Source organism: Ursus arctos, unplaced genomic scaffold, assembly GCF_023065955.2.
Source record: "Ursus arctos isolate Adak ecotype North America unplaced genomic scaffold, UrsArc2.0 scaffold_8, whole genome shotgun sequence".
Lineage (NCBI taxonomy): Eukaryota > Metazoa > Chordata > Mammalia > Carnivora > Ursidae > Ursus > Ursus arctos.
Window position 1 is genome coordinate 33,776,923 of NW_026623100.1, and position 22,761 is coordinate 33,799,683.

The window sequence follows — 22,761 nt, forward strand, 5'->3', positions numbered from 1 at the left end:
TCACCTCCTTCATAAAACTTTCCCTAATCCCAGATGAAACTGATCGTGCTCTTTGCTCAATTTCTATCAGGCTTTGGATGCATTATTCATATAACTCAGACTAACGTTTTTCATACCTACTAGCATTTGTCTAATGTTCTAAACTTAAATGAAGATAGGAAATTTGCCTTAATCATTTTAATATCCTCAACAAACAAGCACAGTAACTAACCAGTGAACAGCAGACAAAATCTACCAGTATTTGTGATATGAATGAATCCCTGTTGCTTGACCAGACTCTGGGTCCACTCACTTAATCCTCCTGGCCCGAGCTGACTTCCTTATACCGCCTTGTCCTTTTGCGTGCCTTACTACCTATTACAGATGCCTGATCTACCCACGGTTACCTGTCCCTCACATTGCTTGCCTTGCTGACTGACCCTCAGTCAGCTTCTCTACCTCGCATCTATGCCTTTTTAATTTTCTCATCCACTATGGGACATAATGAGCAGAGAAATTTTCTCCTCATGACTAATGTGAATTTTAATTCTGCTGGCCATAAGAGAGGTTGCTTACTTTGTTGTTGCTATACAGCCTTTGTCACAGAATCTGAACTAAAATACATTCTGTGTAACTCCCGAGTGCAGGTATCACAGACAGCAACAAATGTTTTAAGTTATATTTACAGATTGTAAAAATAATTTTTTTTAAAGATTGTATTATTTACTGGAGAGAGAGAGATGGAGCACACGCACAAGCAGGGGGAGGGGCAGAGGTACAGGGAAAAGCAGGCTCCCCACTGAGCAGGGAGCCCAACCGACTGAGCCACCCAGGCGCCCCAGATTGTAGAAATAATTTTAATAAAAAGTCTAAAAACACAAAGACATGAAAAGGTCATTTATAAAATTAAAGGTTTTCCTAAGAACAAATTTAAAAGAAAAGCCAGTGGGGCGCCTGGGTAGCGCAGTCGTTAAAGCGTCTGCCTTCGGCTCAGGGCGTGATCCCAGCGTACCGGGATGGAGTCCCACATCAGGCTCCTCCGCTGTGAGCCTGCTTCTTCCTCTCCCACTCCCCCTGCTGTGTTCCCTCTCTCACTGGCTGTCTCTCTGTCACATAAATAAATAAAATCTTTAAAAAAATAAATAAATAAAAAATAAAAAAAAAATAGGGGCGCCTGGGTGGCACAGCGGTTAAGCGTCTGCCTTCGGCTCAGGGCGTGATCCCGGCGTTATGGGATCAAGCCCCACATCAGGCTCCTCCGCTATGAGCCTGCTTCTTCCTCTCCCACTCCCCCTGCTTGTGTTCCCTCTCTCGCTGGCTGTCTCTCTCTCTCTCTCTCTCTGTCGAATAAATAAATAAAATCTTTAAAAATAAATAAATAAATACATACATAAATAAATAAATAGAAAAGAAAAGCCAGTTACTTACACACTGTATTCATATACTCATCCAATATAAAATCCTATCTTTAAATTACCCTAAGTACATGTTAAAAACTATTTCTAATGCATGAAAAGTTAACTAAGTTTCCTGGGGCACCTGCATGGCTCAGTCGGTTAAGTGTCTGCCTTTGGCTCGGGTCCTGATCTCAGGGTCCTAGGATCCAGCCCCGCACTGGGCTCCCTGCCCAGCAGGGAGTCTGCTTCTCCCTCTTCCTCTGCCCCTCCCCTCCCCTCATATTCTCTCTCTAATAAATAAACAAATAAATAAAATCTTAAAAAAAAAAGTTTACTAAGTTTCTAAAAATGCCCCTACAGGGGTGACTGGGTGGTTCAGTCAGTTAAGCATCTGCCTTTGGCTCAGGTCATGATTCCAACTGGGATCCAGCCCCACATAGGGCTTCCTGCTCAGCAGGGAGTCTGCTGCTGCTTCTCACTCTCCCTCTGCGTTCTCTATCTCTCTGTCTCAAATAGTCTTTAAAAATAAATCAATAAATAAAATTTTTAAAAAATAAAATAAAAATACCCCTACAAAATTTACTCTTCCAAAAATGACTGAGACTTTTCAATCACACAGACCTACAAAAACACTCTTCTGTTTGATCATTTTATTCTTTTTCTGCATGTCAATAACACTGAACTACTCTAAAACACAGATGCCTACCTAGAGGGAAAAAAAAATATGAAGAAATCTATTTATTCACTTTAGTAAACATACACTATTTTATCAGACAACTGACCATGGGCGGGCAGGCATTTCTAGAAGCTCAGTACTCAGGTGTGTGTGTATGTAGTATCTTCATCCCACCTGGATGCTCAGCAGTTTAAAATTCAAAAAGAGGTGAAGGGAAGGAAAGACTTAACTCTCAGGAAAAAAAAAAAAAAACTACTTTTAACATGGCAACTAAAATAAATAGCTGTCAGAAAAGATTGTTAGTAATTTCAATCCCATCTTTTTGCTTTCCCCTTACTTGAATTAATCAGTGATATTCACAATTCATAAATTACAACCCACTGACAAAACTGTCAATATGGTCATGATAGTAAGAGTTATAAAGTTTTCTAAAGGGAGTGAAAATTTTCAGAATTTCATGCTCAATTAACTAGAAATATGAACCAGATCACTTCAAAGCCCAAATTATTTAAGTTAATATCTTATATAGCAGAGTTGACCAATAGGTATGGTCTTGATACTTTCAAATCAGTGCTGCATTCAACAGACCAAAATAATTCTAAAGCTGGAGAGTCACTGTCACAACAAATTAACCAGGTCCTGAAATGGTATTGAGAGAATGACAGAAAAAGAACCGAGAGTAAATTAGAAAATAACTGGGGGAAAAAAAAAAAAACCTGGAAAGAGGGAAATGACCAAGAAGGAAACAGTATCAAAAGGTAAATCTTACAGTATTTTTTTAAGATAAGAAAACACTGAGTACCAGGAAGGTAAATTTAAGAGCTAAAACAGCATTTCCCAAATTCAATCTGTTGGTCAAAAAACAGGGGGAGAGGAAGGTCCTGAGGGGGGACACAGTACAGGAAAGGAAAAAAAAAAAACAACAACAACACTTGGAAACCAGCTCATTCTGACATATAACACATAAGCAACAAAAGGCTGGATCATTACTCCTCACAACGTGTTGTTTACAAATGCTGGAAAAAACATTCACTGCACTGATCAAAGATCTTCAAGACCCTGACCTTCAAGTAAAATACATGTATAAGGAAGTGGCATCAAAGCACTAAAGTGCAATTCATAACTCCAAAACACTAGGCCAACAAAAAGACTGCACTATGAATGGCCTTGATCTAAGCTGTTAGCCTGGAAAAACCGAAGTTTTGTAACTTGGGGGCCAAAGTTGTCTTTGAGCTGCCTCCCCAGTTGGGAGGGAAAAACTTCCTCTATATATCAAACTCACTAATCATTTAACTCTGCTCCTAATTTGGATTTTAAGTACACTGATAAGTGCACTTAATCATTTGTCCTGTATTTTAAATAAAAGCTGACTGACGTACTTGAATTTTCTAGTTTAATTTTGTTCTTAATTGAACAATTTGTTCCGAATTGATTTTAAGTTGCAGTCAACAGACTTTCTCTCTTCGCTAATCCACCACTCTATTTTGAAACACTTAAATTCTACATACAGGGTGAAATACAATCCAAGAAATTACCCAACGTCAAACAATCGGTCTAAAAATCTTCTGACAACTGTTGGAAGACTTCTAGAAAAAGCCTAACAACCAAATCATACGCCTGAGTATTTGATACATATGGAAAAGCACTGCAAACTTTTTCTACTACGTATACAATTCGTGACTGCAAAGAGGAAACTGCAGAGGCTACCCAGAGCGAGAGAACCGGTAAGGTAACAGGCTAAAAGGGCGTCGTTGATTTCTTGGCTACAGCGACAGAGGCGGGAGATACACCCCTAGCGTCGGTTTGAAACACTACAGCAATGAATTCTACCTAGGGATTAATGTGAGGGTAAGGAAAGACAAATTTAAATCGCCATGATTCAAAAACAACCACAAGAGACAGACACTTACGAAGGTAACAAAGAAAACGAAAAGCCCTTGACAGTAAGGAAGCATTGAAAACAAGTATCCCCATTTATCAAAGACCGAGTTAGACTACGTTTTCAGGAATATACACCTTGGAGCTTTCCGGTTCGCCAATGCAAAGAGAAAAGCAGCAGCGAAAGGAACCCCATAAGGTTGCAAACAGCACCAAAATATTAACAGGAGAGGGAGAAGTAAGTGGCAGGATTCCTGGGAGGGCTCACTGCTTGAAAATGGAGTGGGAAAAGAACAGCTCTGGAGAGAAAGTGAGTCTTATATAAAAAGCCATTTACCACGTATTATTTCCCCCCAGGATTCTGGAATATGCCTGAACTTGAAGTAGAGTCTGGGGGTGAAAGGGGGGCTCCACGTGGAGGAGGGTCCGGAAAGAAGTAATGCAGAGCGACGAGCGGCCAGGACCAGGACGACGGCCGGGGAGGAGGGGGTCGAGGCCTGGGCGGACTCCCGGCGGGCGCGGGGGGAGGGAGCGGAGGGGCGCCCCGCAGAGGCCCGGGGGCTGGCGCGGGGGCCCAGCCGTCCTGTCAAGCAGTCGGCCCACCGCCTCCGCCGGCCGCCAACGCACCCGGGCCGCTGAGGGCTCTCTCGGACCCGCCGCTGCCCCAGCCCGGCCGGGTCTCTCGAATTTTCCGCTGGGGGAAGCCGGCCGGGGGCAGTGGGGCTCGCCCCCGCCTCCGCCCCCGCCCCTGGAAGCGGCAGGAGGAGGAGGGATGGTGCATTGGGGAAGCAAAGGTCTCACCATTTTGCTCGGCGGTCGGCGGCTCGCGCGGGAGGAGGAGTGTCGGCGTTCAGAAGGGTTCCCGCAGGAAGCGGCGGCGGCGGCGGCGGCCCAGCTGCGCCGGGCTGGGGCGGCTGCGGCCCTCGGGACGCCCGCGGGGGAGGGGGTGCAGACTGGGGGAGGGGAGGCGGTGCTTCGGGGCCCGCGCCGGCCGGGTGACTGGGCACACGGGAGCGGGCGGGGAAGAAGAGAAATTAAGGTCGAGATTCGGCGACAGAGCGGGAGGAGAGACGTCGAGAAAGGGAAAAGACAGAGAGGAAAGGGAGAAGGGGGAGAGGGGGCCAGGCGGCTCGGGAGCTGCAGCCTAGCGCTCGCGCCGAAGCCGTGACGGACTCACTGCAGTGGCTCCCGCTGACCCGCAACCTCAAGGCACGAAAAAGGGGGAGGGCGAGAGAGGGAGGGGAAAGCGGAGCGCAGCGGGGCGGAGGGCGGGGGCGCGCGCGGAGCCGGCGGGGGGCGGGGCTTCCGCGAGCGGCGCACATCCGGGAACCCGCGCGCCGGCTCCGAGGCGGCAGCCGGGGTGCTCTGGCGATCTCTGGTTGGGGATCGCGTAGCGCGCGACCACGTTCTCCCCACCGTGGGCCGCCCCTTGCGTGCGGTGCGCGGAGGGTGGGAGAGCGGCGACAGGGACGGGGGCGCGGACGTCGGTGACGTCGCGTGGCGGAGCCCTTCCTGTCATGTGGCTGGAGGCGGGCAGGTGGGGGGGGAAGGCTGGGTTGGGAGGAGGAGAGGAAATGCGAGGGTGCAGTGAGAGGGAGGAAATGCGAGGGGTGCCCGAGCTCCGGGCGAAGGCGTACTTGGATCCAGGAGTAGGGGGAGGAGCAGCAGATGAGCGGCATTAAGGTGTCAGAGCCACCCAGACAGTGCACCAAAAAAACAAAAACAAAAAAAGAGGAAGATCCAAGCCCTGGAGCTAGAAGGGAATCCGTTTACTCTGGAGGTTTGGTATCTTTGCATCAGTGTACCGAGTTGGACCCACTACAGAATTGCTCGGCGCATCTAGACTGTTGTCACCCCGGTGCAGCACCCGCAGGCCCACACCCCAGTATGAGCTGGCAGGGTCAGGAGACAGTTTGGAAAGACAGGGAAGAAGAGCCAAAGCTGGTTACAGCTTGAGGCTTGAGCCACAAAACAGCTGAGTGGAAGGACTGCTTCCCACTCCCGCAAAGACTTCCTCACCCAGTTCTGTATTTTCCTTAAACCCTCCAAGCTGCCGTTTGACGGGGTGCCCAGTGTTTGTTTTTGAAACACATTCGAAGATGATTGCCCACTTATCCCTTTAGTAGGGCTATATCTACTTTGGTGGCAATTACCATTCGCAGAAAATTTAGACTGTAATGGGAAATGGAATACAGAAGAGCTTGAGGAAAGTAATGGGGAGGGGGGAAGCCGAGGGGAGAGGTGTGATAAGAATAGTGAAGAAAATATTTTGCAACTATTTTAACCACTTATTCCTTTTCAAATTCTTGATAATCTTGAGGTTTATGTGTATGAAAGAGAGGCAGAAAATGTTTTCTGAGTGGTCAGAAACTCCTTTTTGACAAATAGTAGTTTTATAAAAAAACATAGTGTTTTTAAAGGCAGTCTTGACACTTCTCACGCAAGAGTGTTATTCTTTGTTGTAATTATTTTTCCATGGTAAGCGTGCATCTTTTCTAAGAGGCTCGATGACATGCCCTAGGTCTTTCTCTCCCTCTCTCTGTTTTTCTAAGAACTTTCTGTGTCCAGATGAATAAAGAGAAGTAACTAAAACATAAGAAATTGTCTCATACAGTGAATGCATCAAGAAAAGGCCAAGAAATGACACTTCTTCTTCCACTATTTAAGTTTCTTTTATATGTTGCTATTTAGATACTAATATGTTATGTTTTAAAACAGGGAAAAGTCCCTAAGCTAAATGTGTGTCATTTATGGTTTTTAGGCATATTATTTTTAGTTTATCATAAAATTAAGATATGCTCATTTTTTTTTAAGTAGTATATAAAAAAAAATTCCTCCGCCTTAACTCCACTTTTTAGAGTTAATCACTGTAACTGCATTCGCGTGTATGTTCTTTGGACACACTCAATGCAAATCAAGTTATCATTTTGACTGAGGATTAAATACCAAGAAAGAATTTGACTTACATGGGATGCAGTTGATTTAAAGTAATCCATAGTTTTCTGAAAATTTGAACCAATTTAGACTACCATCATTCAACAAGTATGTACTGTGAACGTGAATCAGAAATTCAAAAGCTAGGCTGTGAAAGATTGGTTAGCCTCTGTTACTGACCAAAGCGAGATACAAGGGCGAAGTCTATTTGGTCCTTATCCTACCAATCTCCCAAATACACCATTTACATTCTCTCAGCCTTGTGTATACTGCATAAAATACAGGCATGTAGCAGGTTGCATCTCTGACACTGAAACTAATTAGTCTATTCTGAATCCATTGAGAGAGGTAAACCTAAAATGCACCTTTAATACACAGGTTTTTGCCCTAAGGTTCAAAAAAGAAAGTATGATAGTCATTCCCCTGGTCTCTTCCATTAAGTTTTGGTGTAAAGCTTAGTATGGGAGGGGCAGGTACCAAATAGTCCTGCAGCAAGTATACATGTTTTTAGATAATTTAGATAAGCGAAAGACAAAGGACATAGCTAGTTTTCCTGGAAAACTTAGCAACCAAAATAGGATTGTTGGGGAGTTTTATGTCAGGTAAGGGAGGGAGACACACTAAGACATCCCAGTTACAAGAACAGTAACAGCTATGCATGAGGTAATGAGAAGTACTAATGGCAGAGGAAGGGGTAAATGTGAAAGACAGGAAGCAAAAATGCACTGACTATGCAACTTAGTGGATGCAGGGAACAAGGAAAGGAAGAAATAAAAGATGACCAATTTTAGTTTGGATGACAGAAAATAATGATGTCTTTGAAAGAAACAAATCAGGACAAGTTTGGGTGCTGAGTGGAGAAAGATGAGTTTGGATTTAAGAATGCTGAATTGCTGATGAGAAATCCCAGTGGAAGCATCTGGGTAGGAGTTGGAAGTGGAGGTTAGGAGGGAGTAGAGATGTGGAAATCAACTTCAAAACAGGATGAAAGTAAAATCTTCAAATTTTCTCTTATTTAGAGAAAGAAAGAAAGGATGCAACGATAGTAACTAAACTGCTAAGCAGAAAGCAAATTAAAGAGAAAGAAAGTTTTAAGATAGAGTAAGGTTTATAGTCCCATTCGACCACAGACAGCCTTAGGCTTCAGTGTCTCCACAATTATCTTTAAGAAGTTAGAAATGTCACAGGAAATCTTATGTGTAGACCCTCCAGATCATTGTGATATCCAGAAATCTGCCTTATTCTTAAAGGACTGGTCACTGTCACTTATTCATATATAAGATTTAAAAGTGACAGAAGAAACCAATTACCACTCCTGTAGTTGTTTAAGATATTCCAGTGTAGTATTACCCCGAAGTGTCCACACTTTTATTCATGATTATACTGACTAATGTCAACTAGAGACCATGTTTAATTTTATGCTCTTATACATAGTAAGAAAATGCCAATAAAAAAAGAGAGAGTCAATTAAAACGACTTGAAAGTAATGTCTGTTCCTTTGTAGTACATGTTTATTGTTAATGCAGATTTAGAGGAAATGTCCACCCCCTCTCCTCCTAGATAAAACATATATGTCCCAGTTCAAGAATCCCAGACTTAAGAATATTTTGTACCTTTTTGCCACCTCGCTTCACACCACAAAATTCTCTTTCGGTGGGCATGAGGTTGCCTGGAGAATAGATCACCTTCTTTCCCAGAATCCTCTTTTGTACCAAGGAAAGAGCAGGGTTGCCAGCTCACCCCTTGCCCAAGGGTGTGGTTGAGGAAAGGTTCCTCAGCACCTGAGATAGCAGGGAAGTGGTTCCTTCCCTTCTTGCTAAGCAGCAGAGATTTGAGCCAAGGATTCTGAATTCCATTTTGGAAACTCATTTCTCCATAGAAACCATTTTACAAAGAGTTTTGTAAACAATGGCCTTTCTGCAAAAGCCTATTTAAATTATACTGTAGCTGAAACTCTGTATTTGCTATTAAAAACATAAGGGTAGAAGAACAATGCTCTTCAAAAGATATAGCTTTATGAATTAATGAGTTTGGGGAAAATGTATACCAATTACTAGATGGCATTTTTAAAATTTTAAGCGTAAGTACTTTAAATTATGGATTGTGTGCAACTTTTCTAATTCTCCCAAGAATCAATAACACTGCATTTGTTCACAATAATATCCTCTGCCATTTTGTCTTCAGATGAAACACAAATCAGAAATATTTTAAAATTTGGACAGGTTTCCCAAAATTATGTGATTAATTGGTTGTATGAGTTATTTTTATATTATATACTGAGCCAAAAAGAACAGGGGAAAAAAGTCTTTGTGAAATGTATTCCTAAAGCTCTCGAATCCACATCTAAATCTGTGTGTGTTGGAGGAATATCGTACAGTGCTGTTAGAGGCAGTCTGTTAACACTCTTTATATAATGAGCAATTCTTTTTTTGTGCTGATAATTTTTCCATATGATCAGTACATTACAATTGGGTAGTTATCTGCATAAAGATGAATGTTGAAGCATGAGCTAAAGGACAGAAATCAGAGAGCATAGAAGCAATAGAGCAGAACCAAAGGCAGAACCAAAGGTAGCATCTGCTTTTAAGTGCTGGAAGGAGAAAGAAGTGACAGAAAAGATAATGGACTAGGCTCAGGACAGGAGATCCAGCAAGGATGCCCAACAAGATGAAGGAGAGGAGTTCAAGATGAAAAGGATAGTCCCGCAACTGTGAAAGAGGACCAAAACAGTTGGAAAAGTTTGGGCACTTGGTATACACCTGAACGTTTCCATTGAGATGTCGTAGATTATGTCTTGAAATAGTGTTTCTGAATTAGAAGTCGCATTTGTTTCTTTGGTCTCTCACACTTCAAAGTGAGTACCAAGAAAAAGCTGTATATTTTAATTTTGGTAGTATTTCCACTTTACACATTTTAAAAGTATTTACTGTATAGCATTAACCTGAACAGTATTTACCTAAGCATAACAGAAAATAGGATTTAAATATAAAATGGACATATTGGGGCGCCTGGGTGGCTCAGTCGGTTAAGTGTCCACCTTTGGCTCAAGTCATGATCTCGGGTCCTGGGATTAAGCTTCTCCCTCTGCCTGCGGCTCCCCCTGCTTGTGCTCAATCTCTCTCTCTGTCAAGTAAATAAATAAAATCTTTAAAAAAATAAAAATTTAAATAAATAAAAGGGACATATTGTGACACTAAAGAAGACCTGTTTTTCATACTTATTAACACATTTATGTACTTACACATTCACAAATATCTACATGTGCTCCACACATGAGATAGCATGTAAAGTCCAGAGTAAGACCCTAGTTCTAATCCCACCTCTGGGTCCAGTCCATTTCTGTATGAGTTTTGGATAGTTCATTTAAGTCTAAGTCTGCACTGTCTAATATGGTAACCACTAGCCACTTGTGGCCATTTAAATTTAAATTAATTAAAATTGAATAAAATTTGACTTCAGTTTTTCTGTCTTATTAGCTACATCTAAAATGCTTGATAACTGCATACCTGGTGGCTGCCATATTGGACATCATAAAAAGTTCTCTTGGACAGCACTCATCTAAATCCTTTACCTGAAATTGTTCATCACTGACCACAAATATATTTGTTTATTATGAGGGTAAGAAAATGTTAAATGTAACAAACTAACTGAAACTATATTATGTGTCATTAGTATTTGACATACAATTGACACTAAAAATAAACCAGAAAAGTATATTTGAACAAATAAAAATAGGCTGATGCCAGAAAAAAAAAATTGTGTATGTGTGTATGTTAGAGAGACTGAAAAATGATAAATTCAAAGTACTGTCAATACTTTTACTGACAAAATGTATATATTCTGTACTAAAATGTTTAATCTAGTGTTTTAAGCATCAAACAATATATTACAACAAACAAAAAATTTTAATTTATAAAAATATTATTAGCAACTACATAGAATTAATAATTTATTTTGTTTTCACTAATGATTTTTTTCTTACTATAATTCAAATTCCATATTTTATCCATGCCATTAATAAAAATTTCAAGTACCAATCAGTACAATTCTAAAATGCAGAGAATGTAGTAAAGGATAAAGTATTAATCCTGCCATCTTACAATGATTCTTAAGAGATCTTTAATAAATAAAGAATTAAGGTTTCAGTTTTATGGTCCATCTAAAAATAACAATCCTTACTGCCGATCACACCTTGAGCATGCAACATATTGAATCTAGTTCTTTCAATTGTCAGGGTTTTTCTCAGGGAATTTTCATGGTAGACTGTGACTTCCAAAGTAAAGGAAATGAATAAACTGGCAAAAGAAGGTTGGTTTGGCATTCAATAGCCATTCGTTAATTTAACTCATGGGATATTTGAAAAGCTATACACTCAGAATCCAGCTAACCCCTAGAAAAGGAAACAATGTTTTACAGATTATAACCCATGGGTACTAGGGATTAGTTGGTTTTAGATGGTAAACCTCAGAGGTCCCCACTGACTTCTCTTGTGAGTGAGGAGGCAATGCAATGCCATTACATTGCCATTAAATTGTGGTTAAACCCTAACTAGGGCATAACTTAGAATGGCATTTTCTAGGGGCGCCTGGGTGGCACAGCGGTTGAGCGTCTGCCTTCGGCTCAGGGCGTGATCCCGGCGTTGTGGGATCGGGCCCCATATCGGGCTCCTCCGCTGGGGGCCTGCTTCTTCCTCTCCCACTCCCCCTGCTTGTGTTCCCTCTCTCGCTGGCTGTCTCTATCTCTGTTGAATAAATAAATAAAATCTTAAAAAAAAAAAAAAAGAATGGCATTTTCTAGATGGGGGTGTGGAGAGAGTGGGGAACACTGAGGCTAAATATTAGGCATTAGTAACTGGTCCTTTACATCCATTGTTTCCATTAGAGGGAACTACTCTGAACATTCCACTTTTGAACAAGCCTTTTCTATCTTTTGCCTGGCTCTGAGCACTGGGTAATTTTTAGTGACATAAATGCTTAACTCTAAGGGACTCTTGGGGGAAAACCACTGGATCATTAACATGGTTATTATAGAAAATGTTTTAAATACAGAAAAGTACAAAGAAAGGAAAATCATCTGTAATCATACCACCAAGAGATAATCATTGCTTATATTTGGATGTCTATCCAATCTTTTTTGTGTATATATACAGAAAAATTTTTTTATATATATCTATTTATGTATATTATTTACATAATTAGGATCTACTGTTTCATAAGGTACTTTTTCACTTTATATTTGGTAATGTTTCCCACATCTGTAAATATTCTTCAAGAATATGATTTTTAGTTTTTATATATTCAATAATATTAATGTATCCCATAGTTTATTTAACAAATCTCCTATGACTTAATTTTGAATATGGTTGTTTTCAGTTTTTTCCTATTATAGACAATAGCATATTAAACATCTTTGCAAATCTTTGGGCAAATCTCTGATTTAAAAAAAAATACATTCATTGTAGTGAAATTATAAAAGCAAAGAATATGAAAATGGTAAAGATCTTTAAAATATATATATTGTGAGATTACTCTCAAGAAAGTTTGTACCATTATAGACTTCCACCGGCCTTGCACATTTCCCAACAGCTGTACAAACTATGTGTTGACATTTCTTTTAAATGTAGATTTTTTTTAAAAACTGGCACCTCATTGTAATTTGCATTTTTTGGTTTACTGGTAATATTGAACATTTTTCTTAAGTTTTGACCTTTCAACTCAAATAATATGTTCCCCTGACTTACCTGTTCATTGCCCACTTTTGAGGGGAGGATTTATTATTTTTAGTGATTTATAACAACTCTTCGTATATGAAGAATATGATCCCCTTCTCATGTGTTATGATGATTTCCTCCAAGCTTGTAGTTTGATTTTTGATTCTGCTTGTACTTTAAAAGTTTATCTTCCTGTTCTGTATTTGGAAGAAAATATAACATAAAGATGGTAACAAGAGAGTTCATATCCTTACTATATAAATATCCTTCTAGGTAATTATGAACTATTTTTTCATATTGTTAATCTATCTCTTCTATGTCGAACATTAAGTGTGTGTGTATAAGTATACATACATACATATTTATATATATTCAGTGATTAGATTTGAAGGTAAAATATCTAGGAAATTACCACCCACTTTTTCCATACAAAGTATGAGTTAATTAAGCCTGTCTTGACAGTGGCTATACTCCTTTTTATTGAATAGCTAGTCCAACTCATTCAAAACTTCGTTTGACTTAAAAAATAAGCAAAACTGGGGCACCTGGGTGGCTCAGTTGTTTGAGCATCCAACTCTTGGTTTCTGCTCTGGTCATGATCTCGGGGTTGTGAGATCAGTGAGATCAAGGCCCTTGTTGGGCTCTGCGCTCATCAGGGAGTCTGCTTCTGCTCTCCCTCTCCCTCTGCTCCCCCTCTCCATGCACCCTCTCCAAAATAAATGGACAAGTCTTAAAAAAAAAAAAAAAAAAGCAAAACTGATCTGTCAGTCATATTCTTTAATGAAGAGGCAAGTAATGTATGCAAATCCTGCATTAAGACCGTATAATGAACTACATATACAACTCAAAAATCTTCAGAGCTGAAAATACTATTTTCTGAAAATGTCATATGAGCTAGGATCTACTCCTAGATTATTGTATTATTTTGTTGTAATTTTTATATTGTTATAATTTCGTATTATATTGTTATGATTTTGTTTACTTTATAATTTTGTACCAATTGCATGCATAGCCCATATAATGTAGATAGTTATAAAATGTTCTGTGTGATAACATTGCTTTACAATTATTCTCCATCAGAGTTTCTACACTACTCACAAAATTTTACATCATATCATTCTTTCTCTCCATGGTATCTTAACTGATAGAAAATTAAGCTAGCCCATTATTTGTACATAAAAGTTACTATAGCATAGTTCTTCTACATCTATATTTTATGAGTATATTAAAACAATTTGCTTCAACAAAAATAACATCATAGCTATTTTGGATAGTTAATCTTCATTCTGTTTTTTTGCTGGAATGAGCTCTTTCTCGTGTGATATTTTAAATTAGAAATATCTTTTTTAAAAATTGCCTGGTTATATCAAGTTTTCCTTGTAATGATTAAAATTATCATAGGAAATTTGGTTTTTTCAGGGCAAACTTGTTAGAATCAATTTTAAAATACTCACTAGCATATTCTCTATAATGGTCTTCTTCCAGGAAATATAAGAGTAACCAAAAAGGCATATTTTGAAGAAAAATACTTGTGGAAATAAATATATACAGTACAATGTTGTAAATTGTGAATATTCAGTAAATGAGCCATGACTGCATATTCAAGACTGTATCACTAAAATTAATCAGTATGCTTTTTAAAATAATTTGCTCTTCTGAAAAGAGTTTATAAACATGTAGAAGATATGCAAAATTTATAATGTTGTAAATAGAACTTGTTAGTTCTGCATAATTGGCAAATTGCGCTAGTGCTAAAATTCTCAAGGCCACAGCTGGAAATTGCAATGTAGACATATTTTATGCCTTTTATTAGAATGAGGAAGGTTATTGGATTTCTAAGAAAATATTTTACTTACAAATTGTATGTTTTTGACTAAGGATGAAATGTTTCGTAAATGTTTTCCTCAGTGAATTCTATATGTTCTAACATTTAAACCTGGTTTTGGAGGCCCAGAACCATGATCTCCTGGTGCTCCAAGGGTGTGGATCTGAGAGTAAGAACTTCAGAGTAAGGGGTTGAGATCATCAGAACAGTCTCAGAGATTCAGATCAGCTAGTGGTTGAGATCCGCGCGTTCTTGTGACAGAGTAAACAGGCTTTGGACAGCCAGGGGCTGCAGGATGTTTCGATGGTGGTGGGGGAAAGATTGAGGCACTGTAAACATTGAGTTTAAGAACTTTGAACCCCAGGAGAGCTGTTCAGTACCAGCATTGGTGGAGAAGTGTTGAGGAACCTGAGCTTGGCTGGTTAGCAGGTCATGAAGAATCATAGGTATGGCTGAAAGAGCATGAGAGTGAGTATGAATAGTTATAAAGACATAATTTTAAGCCCTTTGAACCTGTACCATATTTTTAATTCCTCTCAGTTGACTGAAAATCATTTTGTGGATCTAAGAAGAGAGGACATTAAGTGTTGGGCCTGGAAGTAGAACTCAGGTCTGTGTGACTCCAGAGCTTGAGCTTTTCATCAACATGTTATACTGCTATTTGGTGCATAACTGTGGTGTGTGTGTGCGTATGTGTGCACGCACGTGTGCACACTCTCCCTTATATTTTTAATTTTCTTTTTAAAATAAACATAGGATGTTGACACTGTTTTGTAACTGTTTCCCTCATCGACTATTGTATTCATGTAACACTTTAGGCTTTGGAGAGCTCTGGTAACAATGGTTCCAGGTGTATAACCTTAAGCCTGAGAATCATATTTAAATAAAAACCGATTCTCTCCATAAAGAACGGTCCCAGAAGGCCATACTAAATCTACCAATGACTCGCACCATTCATCTGTCAGACAGCGAGCCCAGAAGCAGTGATGAGAAAAAAGGCAATGACTTTGTGAAATTTTTCTGACTTTGTAAAAACAATCAAATCATGGAGACATCCATGACAACAGACTCACCAACTTTTTCTCGCTTGGAATGTTTTGGGCTAGTGTGTAAAAATAGCAGAAATGTAATCTTCTCCACCATTTTCTCAATTAGTGTTTCTACTCATTAGCTAATAATTGTAACAGTAAACTTTTAAAACACTACAACTTTGTTTATACAGTAAATAAATGTGTTTCCAAGATACACAGGAAGCAGATATGTGAAGTAAGAAAGTTCATTTTTAAACTACCTTTTAAAAATACCAATTATGTTCCACTATGGAGAAACATGTAGTCCTCCACAATAATGTTTTATTATTCTTTTTAAGATTTTATTTATTTTTTTGAGAGAGAAAGGGAGAGAGAGAGAGTGCCGGGGGTGGGGGTGGGGGAGACAATCCCAGGACCTGGAGATCATGACCTGAGCAGACACTCAACTGACTGAGCCACCCAGGCGCCCCAATATTTTATTATTCTATTTCATAGTTGAAGTTTGTGATTATATTAAATCAGATAGTTGGTGTTACTAACAGGGAGGCTGGCAAATCACATCCAGGTCCTTAAGTTTTGTCCAGTGTTTTGCTCTGTATTTTCTCAGTCCTTTAACAGGAGCAAACTAGCCTTTCCGTCTAATTCCTCTACTGTATGAACAGAGCAATCCAATTTGGGGGTACCTGTCCATTGGTAGGGCATAAATATTGTTAATATGAACTTGAATTAAAAATGGCTTTTTAAAAAAGAATAAAAATAGAAAGTGTGCCTCTCAAGATCACAGTCCTTGTGTGGGATGCATTTCCTCATCTCTGGCATGAGGGATTTTAGAATAGATGAAGGCGAAGCACCATCCCTTTCAGCTCTACAGATCTATGCTTCTATTGTTTCTAACAGACATTATGAAACTTGCCGGAGCAAAACCAGGCAAGCTGCCATGACGGTCTCTGAGAGGCACACAGAGGCGCCTCTTCATTTCTTGGGTTCAGCAGCTAATTCCCTTCAGAATCTCCTTTCAGTCTGCTGGTTCCAGAACCGGGGCCTGCCACCTTCAACCTGGATCACGTGGATCAAGGTCAGAGAGAATAGGCTTTCTTACTCAAAATATACACGTGAAAATAAATTTTAAAAATTAAGCTAGGGAATACACTAATGTAAAAAAGTTCCCAGGACAACATGTATTTCCAAGGGAAGGAGCAAACATCATATAAAGAGATTATCAAAGGGGCACCTGGATGGCTCAGTCAGTTAAGCGTCTGCCTTCGGCTCAGATCATGATCTCAGGGTCCTGAGATCGAGCCTGGTGTAGGGCTCCCTGCTCAGCGGGAAGCCTGCTTCTCCTTCTCCCTCCGCCTGTCGCCCTCTGCTCTTGCTCTCTCTCGCTCTCTCTCTTTCTCAAATAAATAAATAAAATCTTAAATAAAAAAGAAAAATCATCAAATATTGCTTCAACACAAATCAATTCACACTCCTGGGACAAAGATCAAATCGCCAAACACTGTTCAAAGACGTCTTTTCCATTTTAAAAGATCCTTATTTCTGCCCTGTTGCAGCTAATAAAATACTTTCAGGGGCCTTTTTAAAAGAAGGAAGTCCACAAGTAGACAGTAATGTTCCAAGAGATTCTTTGGCATAGAAATAATTTACACTGCCCAGAATTGTAGAAGAAAAAGTGATAAGTGGAAAAGAAAATGGTTTTAAAAATACTTAGGAAGAAAGGTCTTCCAAAATAGCAAGCACAAAAGAAGAATTGCTTAACATTTCATAATCACTGAATGTATTTAAAGACTCTGTTGTCTGTCCTTACTTAAGACCACATTTCTATTTTTTAAAAACTCCAAATACCTAATTTATTCATATTTATTTTTCCTGCATTAAATTATTATGTAACGAAACTGTTTCCTGAAGATTCCGTCAGCAACACAAAGTGCCAGTAAGTGCATGGTACAACACACTATAGTATAAATTGTATTTCATCTACACTATCGAAAATAAATCAAATCCACCACGTAATACCCAATCTGGAATCTAACTTCTCTGTGGTGGAATTAGGTGTGTTTCGATTCCGGGTAATTGATTAGGTCTAATCACCAGAATAGAAAGCGTCTAATTTGCCAGCAGTCAATATTATAATGGGGGCACACCAGTGAAAGGTAGCACTGGAATTAAAGCACAGACTGGAATGTTAATTCACCCACATTCTGCCTACTAGCCTGGTTCTCCTCCTGAGCTCTCCCCCGTGGATCTTTTGCATGAAGAGCTCTCTTTGAAGCTGTGAGAGTTTCATTCGTGGGAAATCAGGAGAATCAAAGCTGCTTTCCACAAAAGCATATGGTTGGGAGTCCAGAGGATGCAGAAAAATACTACATATTAGTAGTCTCCCTGTGGGGAGCTCATCTGAGTTATGAGACCCTCACATTTTGCATTCCTTGTGCCTCGGGTATTTAAATTGCTGGCCTCAGTCCTATAGCCCCAGGGTTTGTTTTCACATTCAGTTCCCTTGGATTTTTTTTTTTTTTAACCTACTTTGACAAAAAAAGAGGGAGCAAAATAGGAAAAGAAGGCAGGGGCGGGGAAAGAATAAATCATTATGCAGCTCTCAACCTCCACAGGGAAACAGCAGTACAAACCCACAGATCCAGAATTGTCAAGCAATGGGGCTGTTTGTTTACAAGTCACAGAATCAGTTATGTAACTAGAAGTTAAGGAAATCGAGTGAGCATTTGAAGAGGAGCAAAGACTGATACTTTTTGAATCAGTCAAGAGACTCCTCTCTGAAATAGATTCATATAGACTTTCTGTCTACTTATTTTTAGTCACTTTATGAATTTAGTTTTTGAGTTTTATTGTATCAGAATTATGGTGTGTCTATGTAGATAATGACCACTCATTTTTATCATTAATTGTAGATACCTAGAAATACTTTCTCACCATGGCAGTTGCTAAAGCATTTATAAGGGAAATTGGAATAGCTTTTTACCTGCTGATCTAAAATTCCTCTGTCTGATTTAGTAGGAGAATGTGTTATATGACAATAGATCAGTTCTAATTTATTTCCACTCCTCACTCCATAATTTTTTTTAATTGGTTGGTTGCTTTATTTATTTATTTATTGCTTAAGTTCTGGGACCATATAATGTTTATAAAATGAAGACCTTTAATATATTCCCATGTAAATAATATTTTTTTTGATCTGAAACTTTGTAAAAATTTTAACTCTAAGGAAAAATGTTAGAAAATGAAATTATTCAAGTAGGCGATTTTATTGGGCTCTAATAAATTTTATAAACAATTTAAATTACTCTCAACAAATCTCTTAAGAAAGTTTTTATGATTTTTTTAATACCTGCATTTATATTTAATATATTCTTTTTAAAAAAGATTTTATTTATGTATTTGTCAGAAAGAGAGAGAGCACATAAGCAGGGGGAGCAGCAGGCAGAGGCAGAGGGAGAAGCAGACTCCCCACTGAGCAGGGAGCCCCATCCCAGGACCCGATCCCAGGACCCCGTGATCATGACCTGAGCTGAAGGCAGATGCTTCACCAACTGAACAACCCAGGCGTCCCAATATTTAATTTTCTAGAAATATGTATTTCCCTGACAATGTATAGCCAGATTTCAGTGCTAAAAGAGAATATAGTCTGATAGCAAACTAAACTCAAACTGAAGTTTCGGTCAATATGTTGATGGGACATTGTTTTCTTTCTCATTTAGCTAACTTGTTCTTCAAATTGGGTCAGTTTAGTGTTATATGTTACTCCCTACGGAAAATCCTAGGGGAATTGTTGGAGAAGAATTATGTTTTTCACCAGGCAGACAAAAGCTGAATTCATCCCCTTAGGGAACCTTCTCAGGGTGTTTTCTGCTAATGGTGCCAGAGCCCCATGACCAGAGGGAGCTGCACAGCTGAGACGTGGTACCCAGAGGGCTGCTCAGCTCTTGCACCTGTCGTAATAGACATCGAGAATAGGGACTATGTCCAAGTTCATCTTTTAAGGTGTATGTATTTTGTTTGTGTTTAATGTGAGTCTTGGCATAGAGCAGGATATTTGGTGACCTATATCCTTCTACTTAAGGTAGAAGTAGGGCTGACCCGACTCACTGTCTAGAGATGAGAAGAGTGCAACCAAGGACAATAGAAGCCCTATGCTCATTGGTGATGTTCCCATAAATATGTGTTCTTAGCCCAGGAGCATCACGAAGCCTCTGTAGTTGGGGGTTAGATACTTACCAGCTTAGAACAATGATGTGAGTTTGAAAAGGTCACTCCGTCTATTTATGTATCAGTGAATATTAAACAGAGGAATATGAGTCCAAATGGAAGGACGAAGATGGATATCAACTTAAGACTGACTTCTCTCAATTGCTATTCAAGTTTTTAGGTATTTCTGGACCTTAAGACCATATCATTCCACTAAAAAGCAACAAAGATGATTTATGCAACCTGTGTGGAGGTAAATTGTATGAACAAAATTTTGTACATATTCATACTTGTATGGGTTACTAATCACTGTTCACAGATAGTGGTAGTGTGCAGACGTGCCTACGATTTTTAAAATTATCTTTATCTTGGGGCACCTGGGTGGCTCTGTTGGTTAAGTGTCCAACTCTTGATTTCAGCTCAGGTAGTGATCTCAGGGTTGTGGGATCGAGCCTGGTGTCAGGCTCTGCGCTTCACACAGTTTGCCTGGGATTCTTTCCATCTCTCCCTCTGCCCCTCCCCCTGCTCATGCTCTCTCTTCTCTCTCTAAATAAATAAATAAAATCGTTTAAAAAATAAATAAATAAAATAAAACTATCTTTATCTTGTCTTGCCTGCTGTCCAAAGGCATAAGAAAATACAGCATTATCATTTAAAATAACCACAATTATAATAATACTTTACCAATAATACCGTAATTTAAATAATGAGCTTAACCTTTCAGAGCACTCTTAAGTATATGAGGAAATTTATACATTATTAGAGTTCATTATTACTTACATACATTTCCCTGAGATGTGAAATGGCATCATGTCTCATAAGATGAAGATGGAATGGGTTTTAGACCTTTACTTTATTTAGACAGTATACTTCATTTCTGTATGTATATTATACTTCAGTACAAAGCTTAAAAGGCTCTGAAAATATAACATGCATTTTAATTGGTATAAAAAATTACTGGAACTGAGTGAACTAAGAAAGGATATATATAGCTACTGTTTTTTCAATATGCATTTATAAAAGCGGGGGGCCCTGGGTGGTTCAGTTGGTTGGGCAGCTGCCTGCAGCTCAGGTCATGATCCCAGAGTCCTGGGATCGAGCCCCACATCAGGCTTCCTGCTCACCAGGGAGCCTGCTTCTCCATCACCCTCTGCCTTTCCTCGTTGCTCATGTTCTTTCTCTCTCTCTCAAATAAATAAATAAAATCTAAAAAATAAATTTATCAAAGTGTCTTTTTAAAGGGATTATAAAGTACCTATCCTTCGAAAACAACTTCAAAAATAACTGCTGATTTGGGCTTTCTGGGATTGGGACTGAAGATCCATTAGAATGTCTTAGTTTAAGTTTTAAGTTCAGAGAAAGGATGGGGACAGAAAGAAGAAGAAATGCCTGTTTGCACAGGGTAGGGCAGCTTTCGGTATTTCTTGGAGATTGTTGTTTGAGGTAGTGGAAAGAGAATGGGCTCTGTCGTCCGATGATGCGGGTTCCAACCCCCCACTCTGTTACCTAAACTCACCAAGCCATCGCTTCCTTATCTATAAAACGAGAGTGTTGTTTTGCAGAACAGGTGCTCAATGCTATTACTGCAGGCAGAGGACATCAACCAAATGACTTCTTGGGGTTCTTTTAAGTGCTACAATTAAATAATTGTAAAATAGATGAACCCATTCCCCTCGAAGAGTGAATGGTTGAAAACACAAGCCAAGATGGCAGGATAGGCTATTAAAATGGCCTTTGTAAAACCTCCTTCCTTTGGCTTTTATCAGCTCTAAATGAAAGCTACTCTATTCATAGCCTAAAGCAATATTTTCACCTCAGGAAAATAATTGTTCCTAGGAAAGCCAAAATGTTCCTATGCTTAATCCTACTGTTTGAAGTATAAAGATTTGTTACATTTTTTTTGCCTGAATTGAAAAACCAAGAACTGTTTTAAATACTTTAAGCAACGATCAAGTGCTTATAAATTATAAGTTATGAATCACTTGAGGACCTTAATGTAGCACATTATAAATATTAATTAATTCTTACCAACACCTCTGCAGTAAAAGCATTATTATCCCTCCTCCCCTTTTACCAGGCAGGAAGATGAAATGTCCATGAGACAAAGCAATTCACCCTGGGGATGTGTGGAAGAAGTTGCCAAGCCAGAAAAGGGAACCAAGGAGGTTGGAATTGGAGCCCTATGTGTTTACAATGTAAGAAGAGACTCATCCAGGACACCTGGCAGGCTCCGATGGTAGAACATGTAACTCTTGATTTCGGGCTTGTGAGTTCGAGCCCCATGTTGGGTATAGAGATGACTTAAACGAAAAAAATCTTAAAAGAAAAAAAAAAGGCGAGAAAAAAGAAGAGACTCATTCCTCACATATAAAAACCTTTCTACTTCTCTTTAGATTGATATAGTTGTGGGGGTGGGGTGGTTTGTGTGTCCTACTGAGACCTTCAAAAATGTTAGCTCTTTGTTTCCAGGCACTGTTATCACAAATTATTTGTTGATAATGCTAACACCTCAATCTTTTAGATCTAAATTTACCTAGCAAGCTTCAAATTGTTACTGTAAGTGGATTAAAAATGGAATTTAATAACGATGAAGACCAAAAGCAAAAAGGGAAATGAAAGATTTTCCTCTTTAGCAGATAAATTACTTACTTGTTTATTGTGGTTTTACTTTCACATTTTTGTCTGAACAAATGTAACTTGTAAGATAATCTAGAAATTATTTTGTGATCTCTTTCTCTGTGCCAATCCTTTGATGTATAGAAGGCACTCAATAAAAGCTTATTGGCTGAAATACAATTCCTAATTATAAATTGACCAGTGGGGGCGCCTGGGTGGCACAGCGGTTAAGCGTCTGCCTTCGGCTCAGGGCGTGATACGGGCGTTATGGGATCGAGCCCCGCATCAGGCTCCTCCGCTAGGAGCCTGCTTCTTCCTCTCCCACTCCCCCTGCTTGTGTTCCCTCTCTCGCTGGCTGTCTCTATCTCTGTCGAATAAATAAATAAAATCTTTAAAAAAATAAAAATAAAAAAATAAATTGACCAGTGACTAGTATAGAATATTGCCTAATAGGTAACACAATGTATAAACAACTTCACTCACTCAAACATTCAGTTAGTATAGCACATTTA

General features: G+C 39.2%; 1 protein-coding gene across 2 annotated transcripts in view; it reads right to left on the minus strand.

Annotated features, from left to right (window-relative positions):
• Nucleotides 1–5,351, minus strand: part of PPP3R1 (protein phosphatase 3 regulatory subunit B, alpha) — a 69,278-nt gene extending 63,927 nt beyond the window's left edge. Inside the window, exon 1 of one of the 2 annotated variants that reach the window (XM_026484313.4) lies at nt 4,732–5,351. In XM_026484313.4, coding sequence (XP_026340098.1) covers nt 4,732–4,734 — 3 coding nt within the window. In that variant the 5' untranslated portion in view covers nt 4,735–5,351. Of the gene's footprint in view, nt 1–4,267; nt 4,421–4,731 lie in introns of those variants that run through there. The other variant, XM_057309389.1, reaches the window with a different exon arrangement.
• Between the last annotated feature and the right edge of the window lie 17,410 nt (nt 5,352–22,761).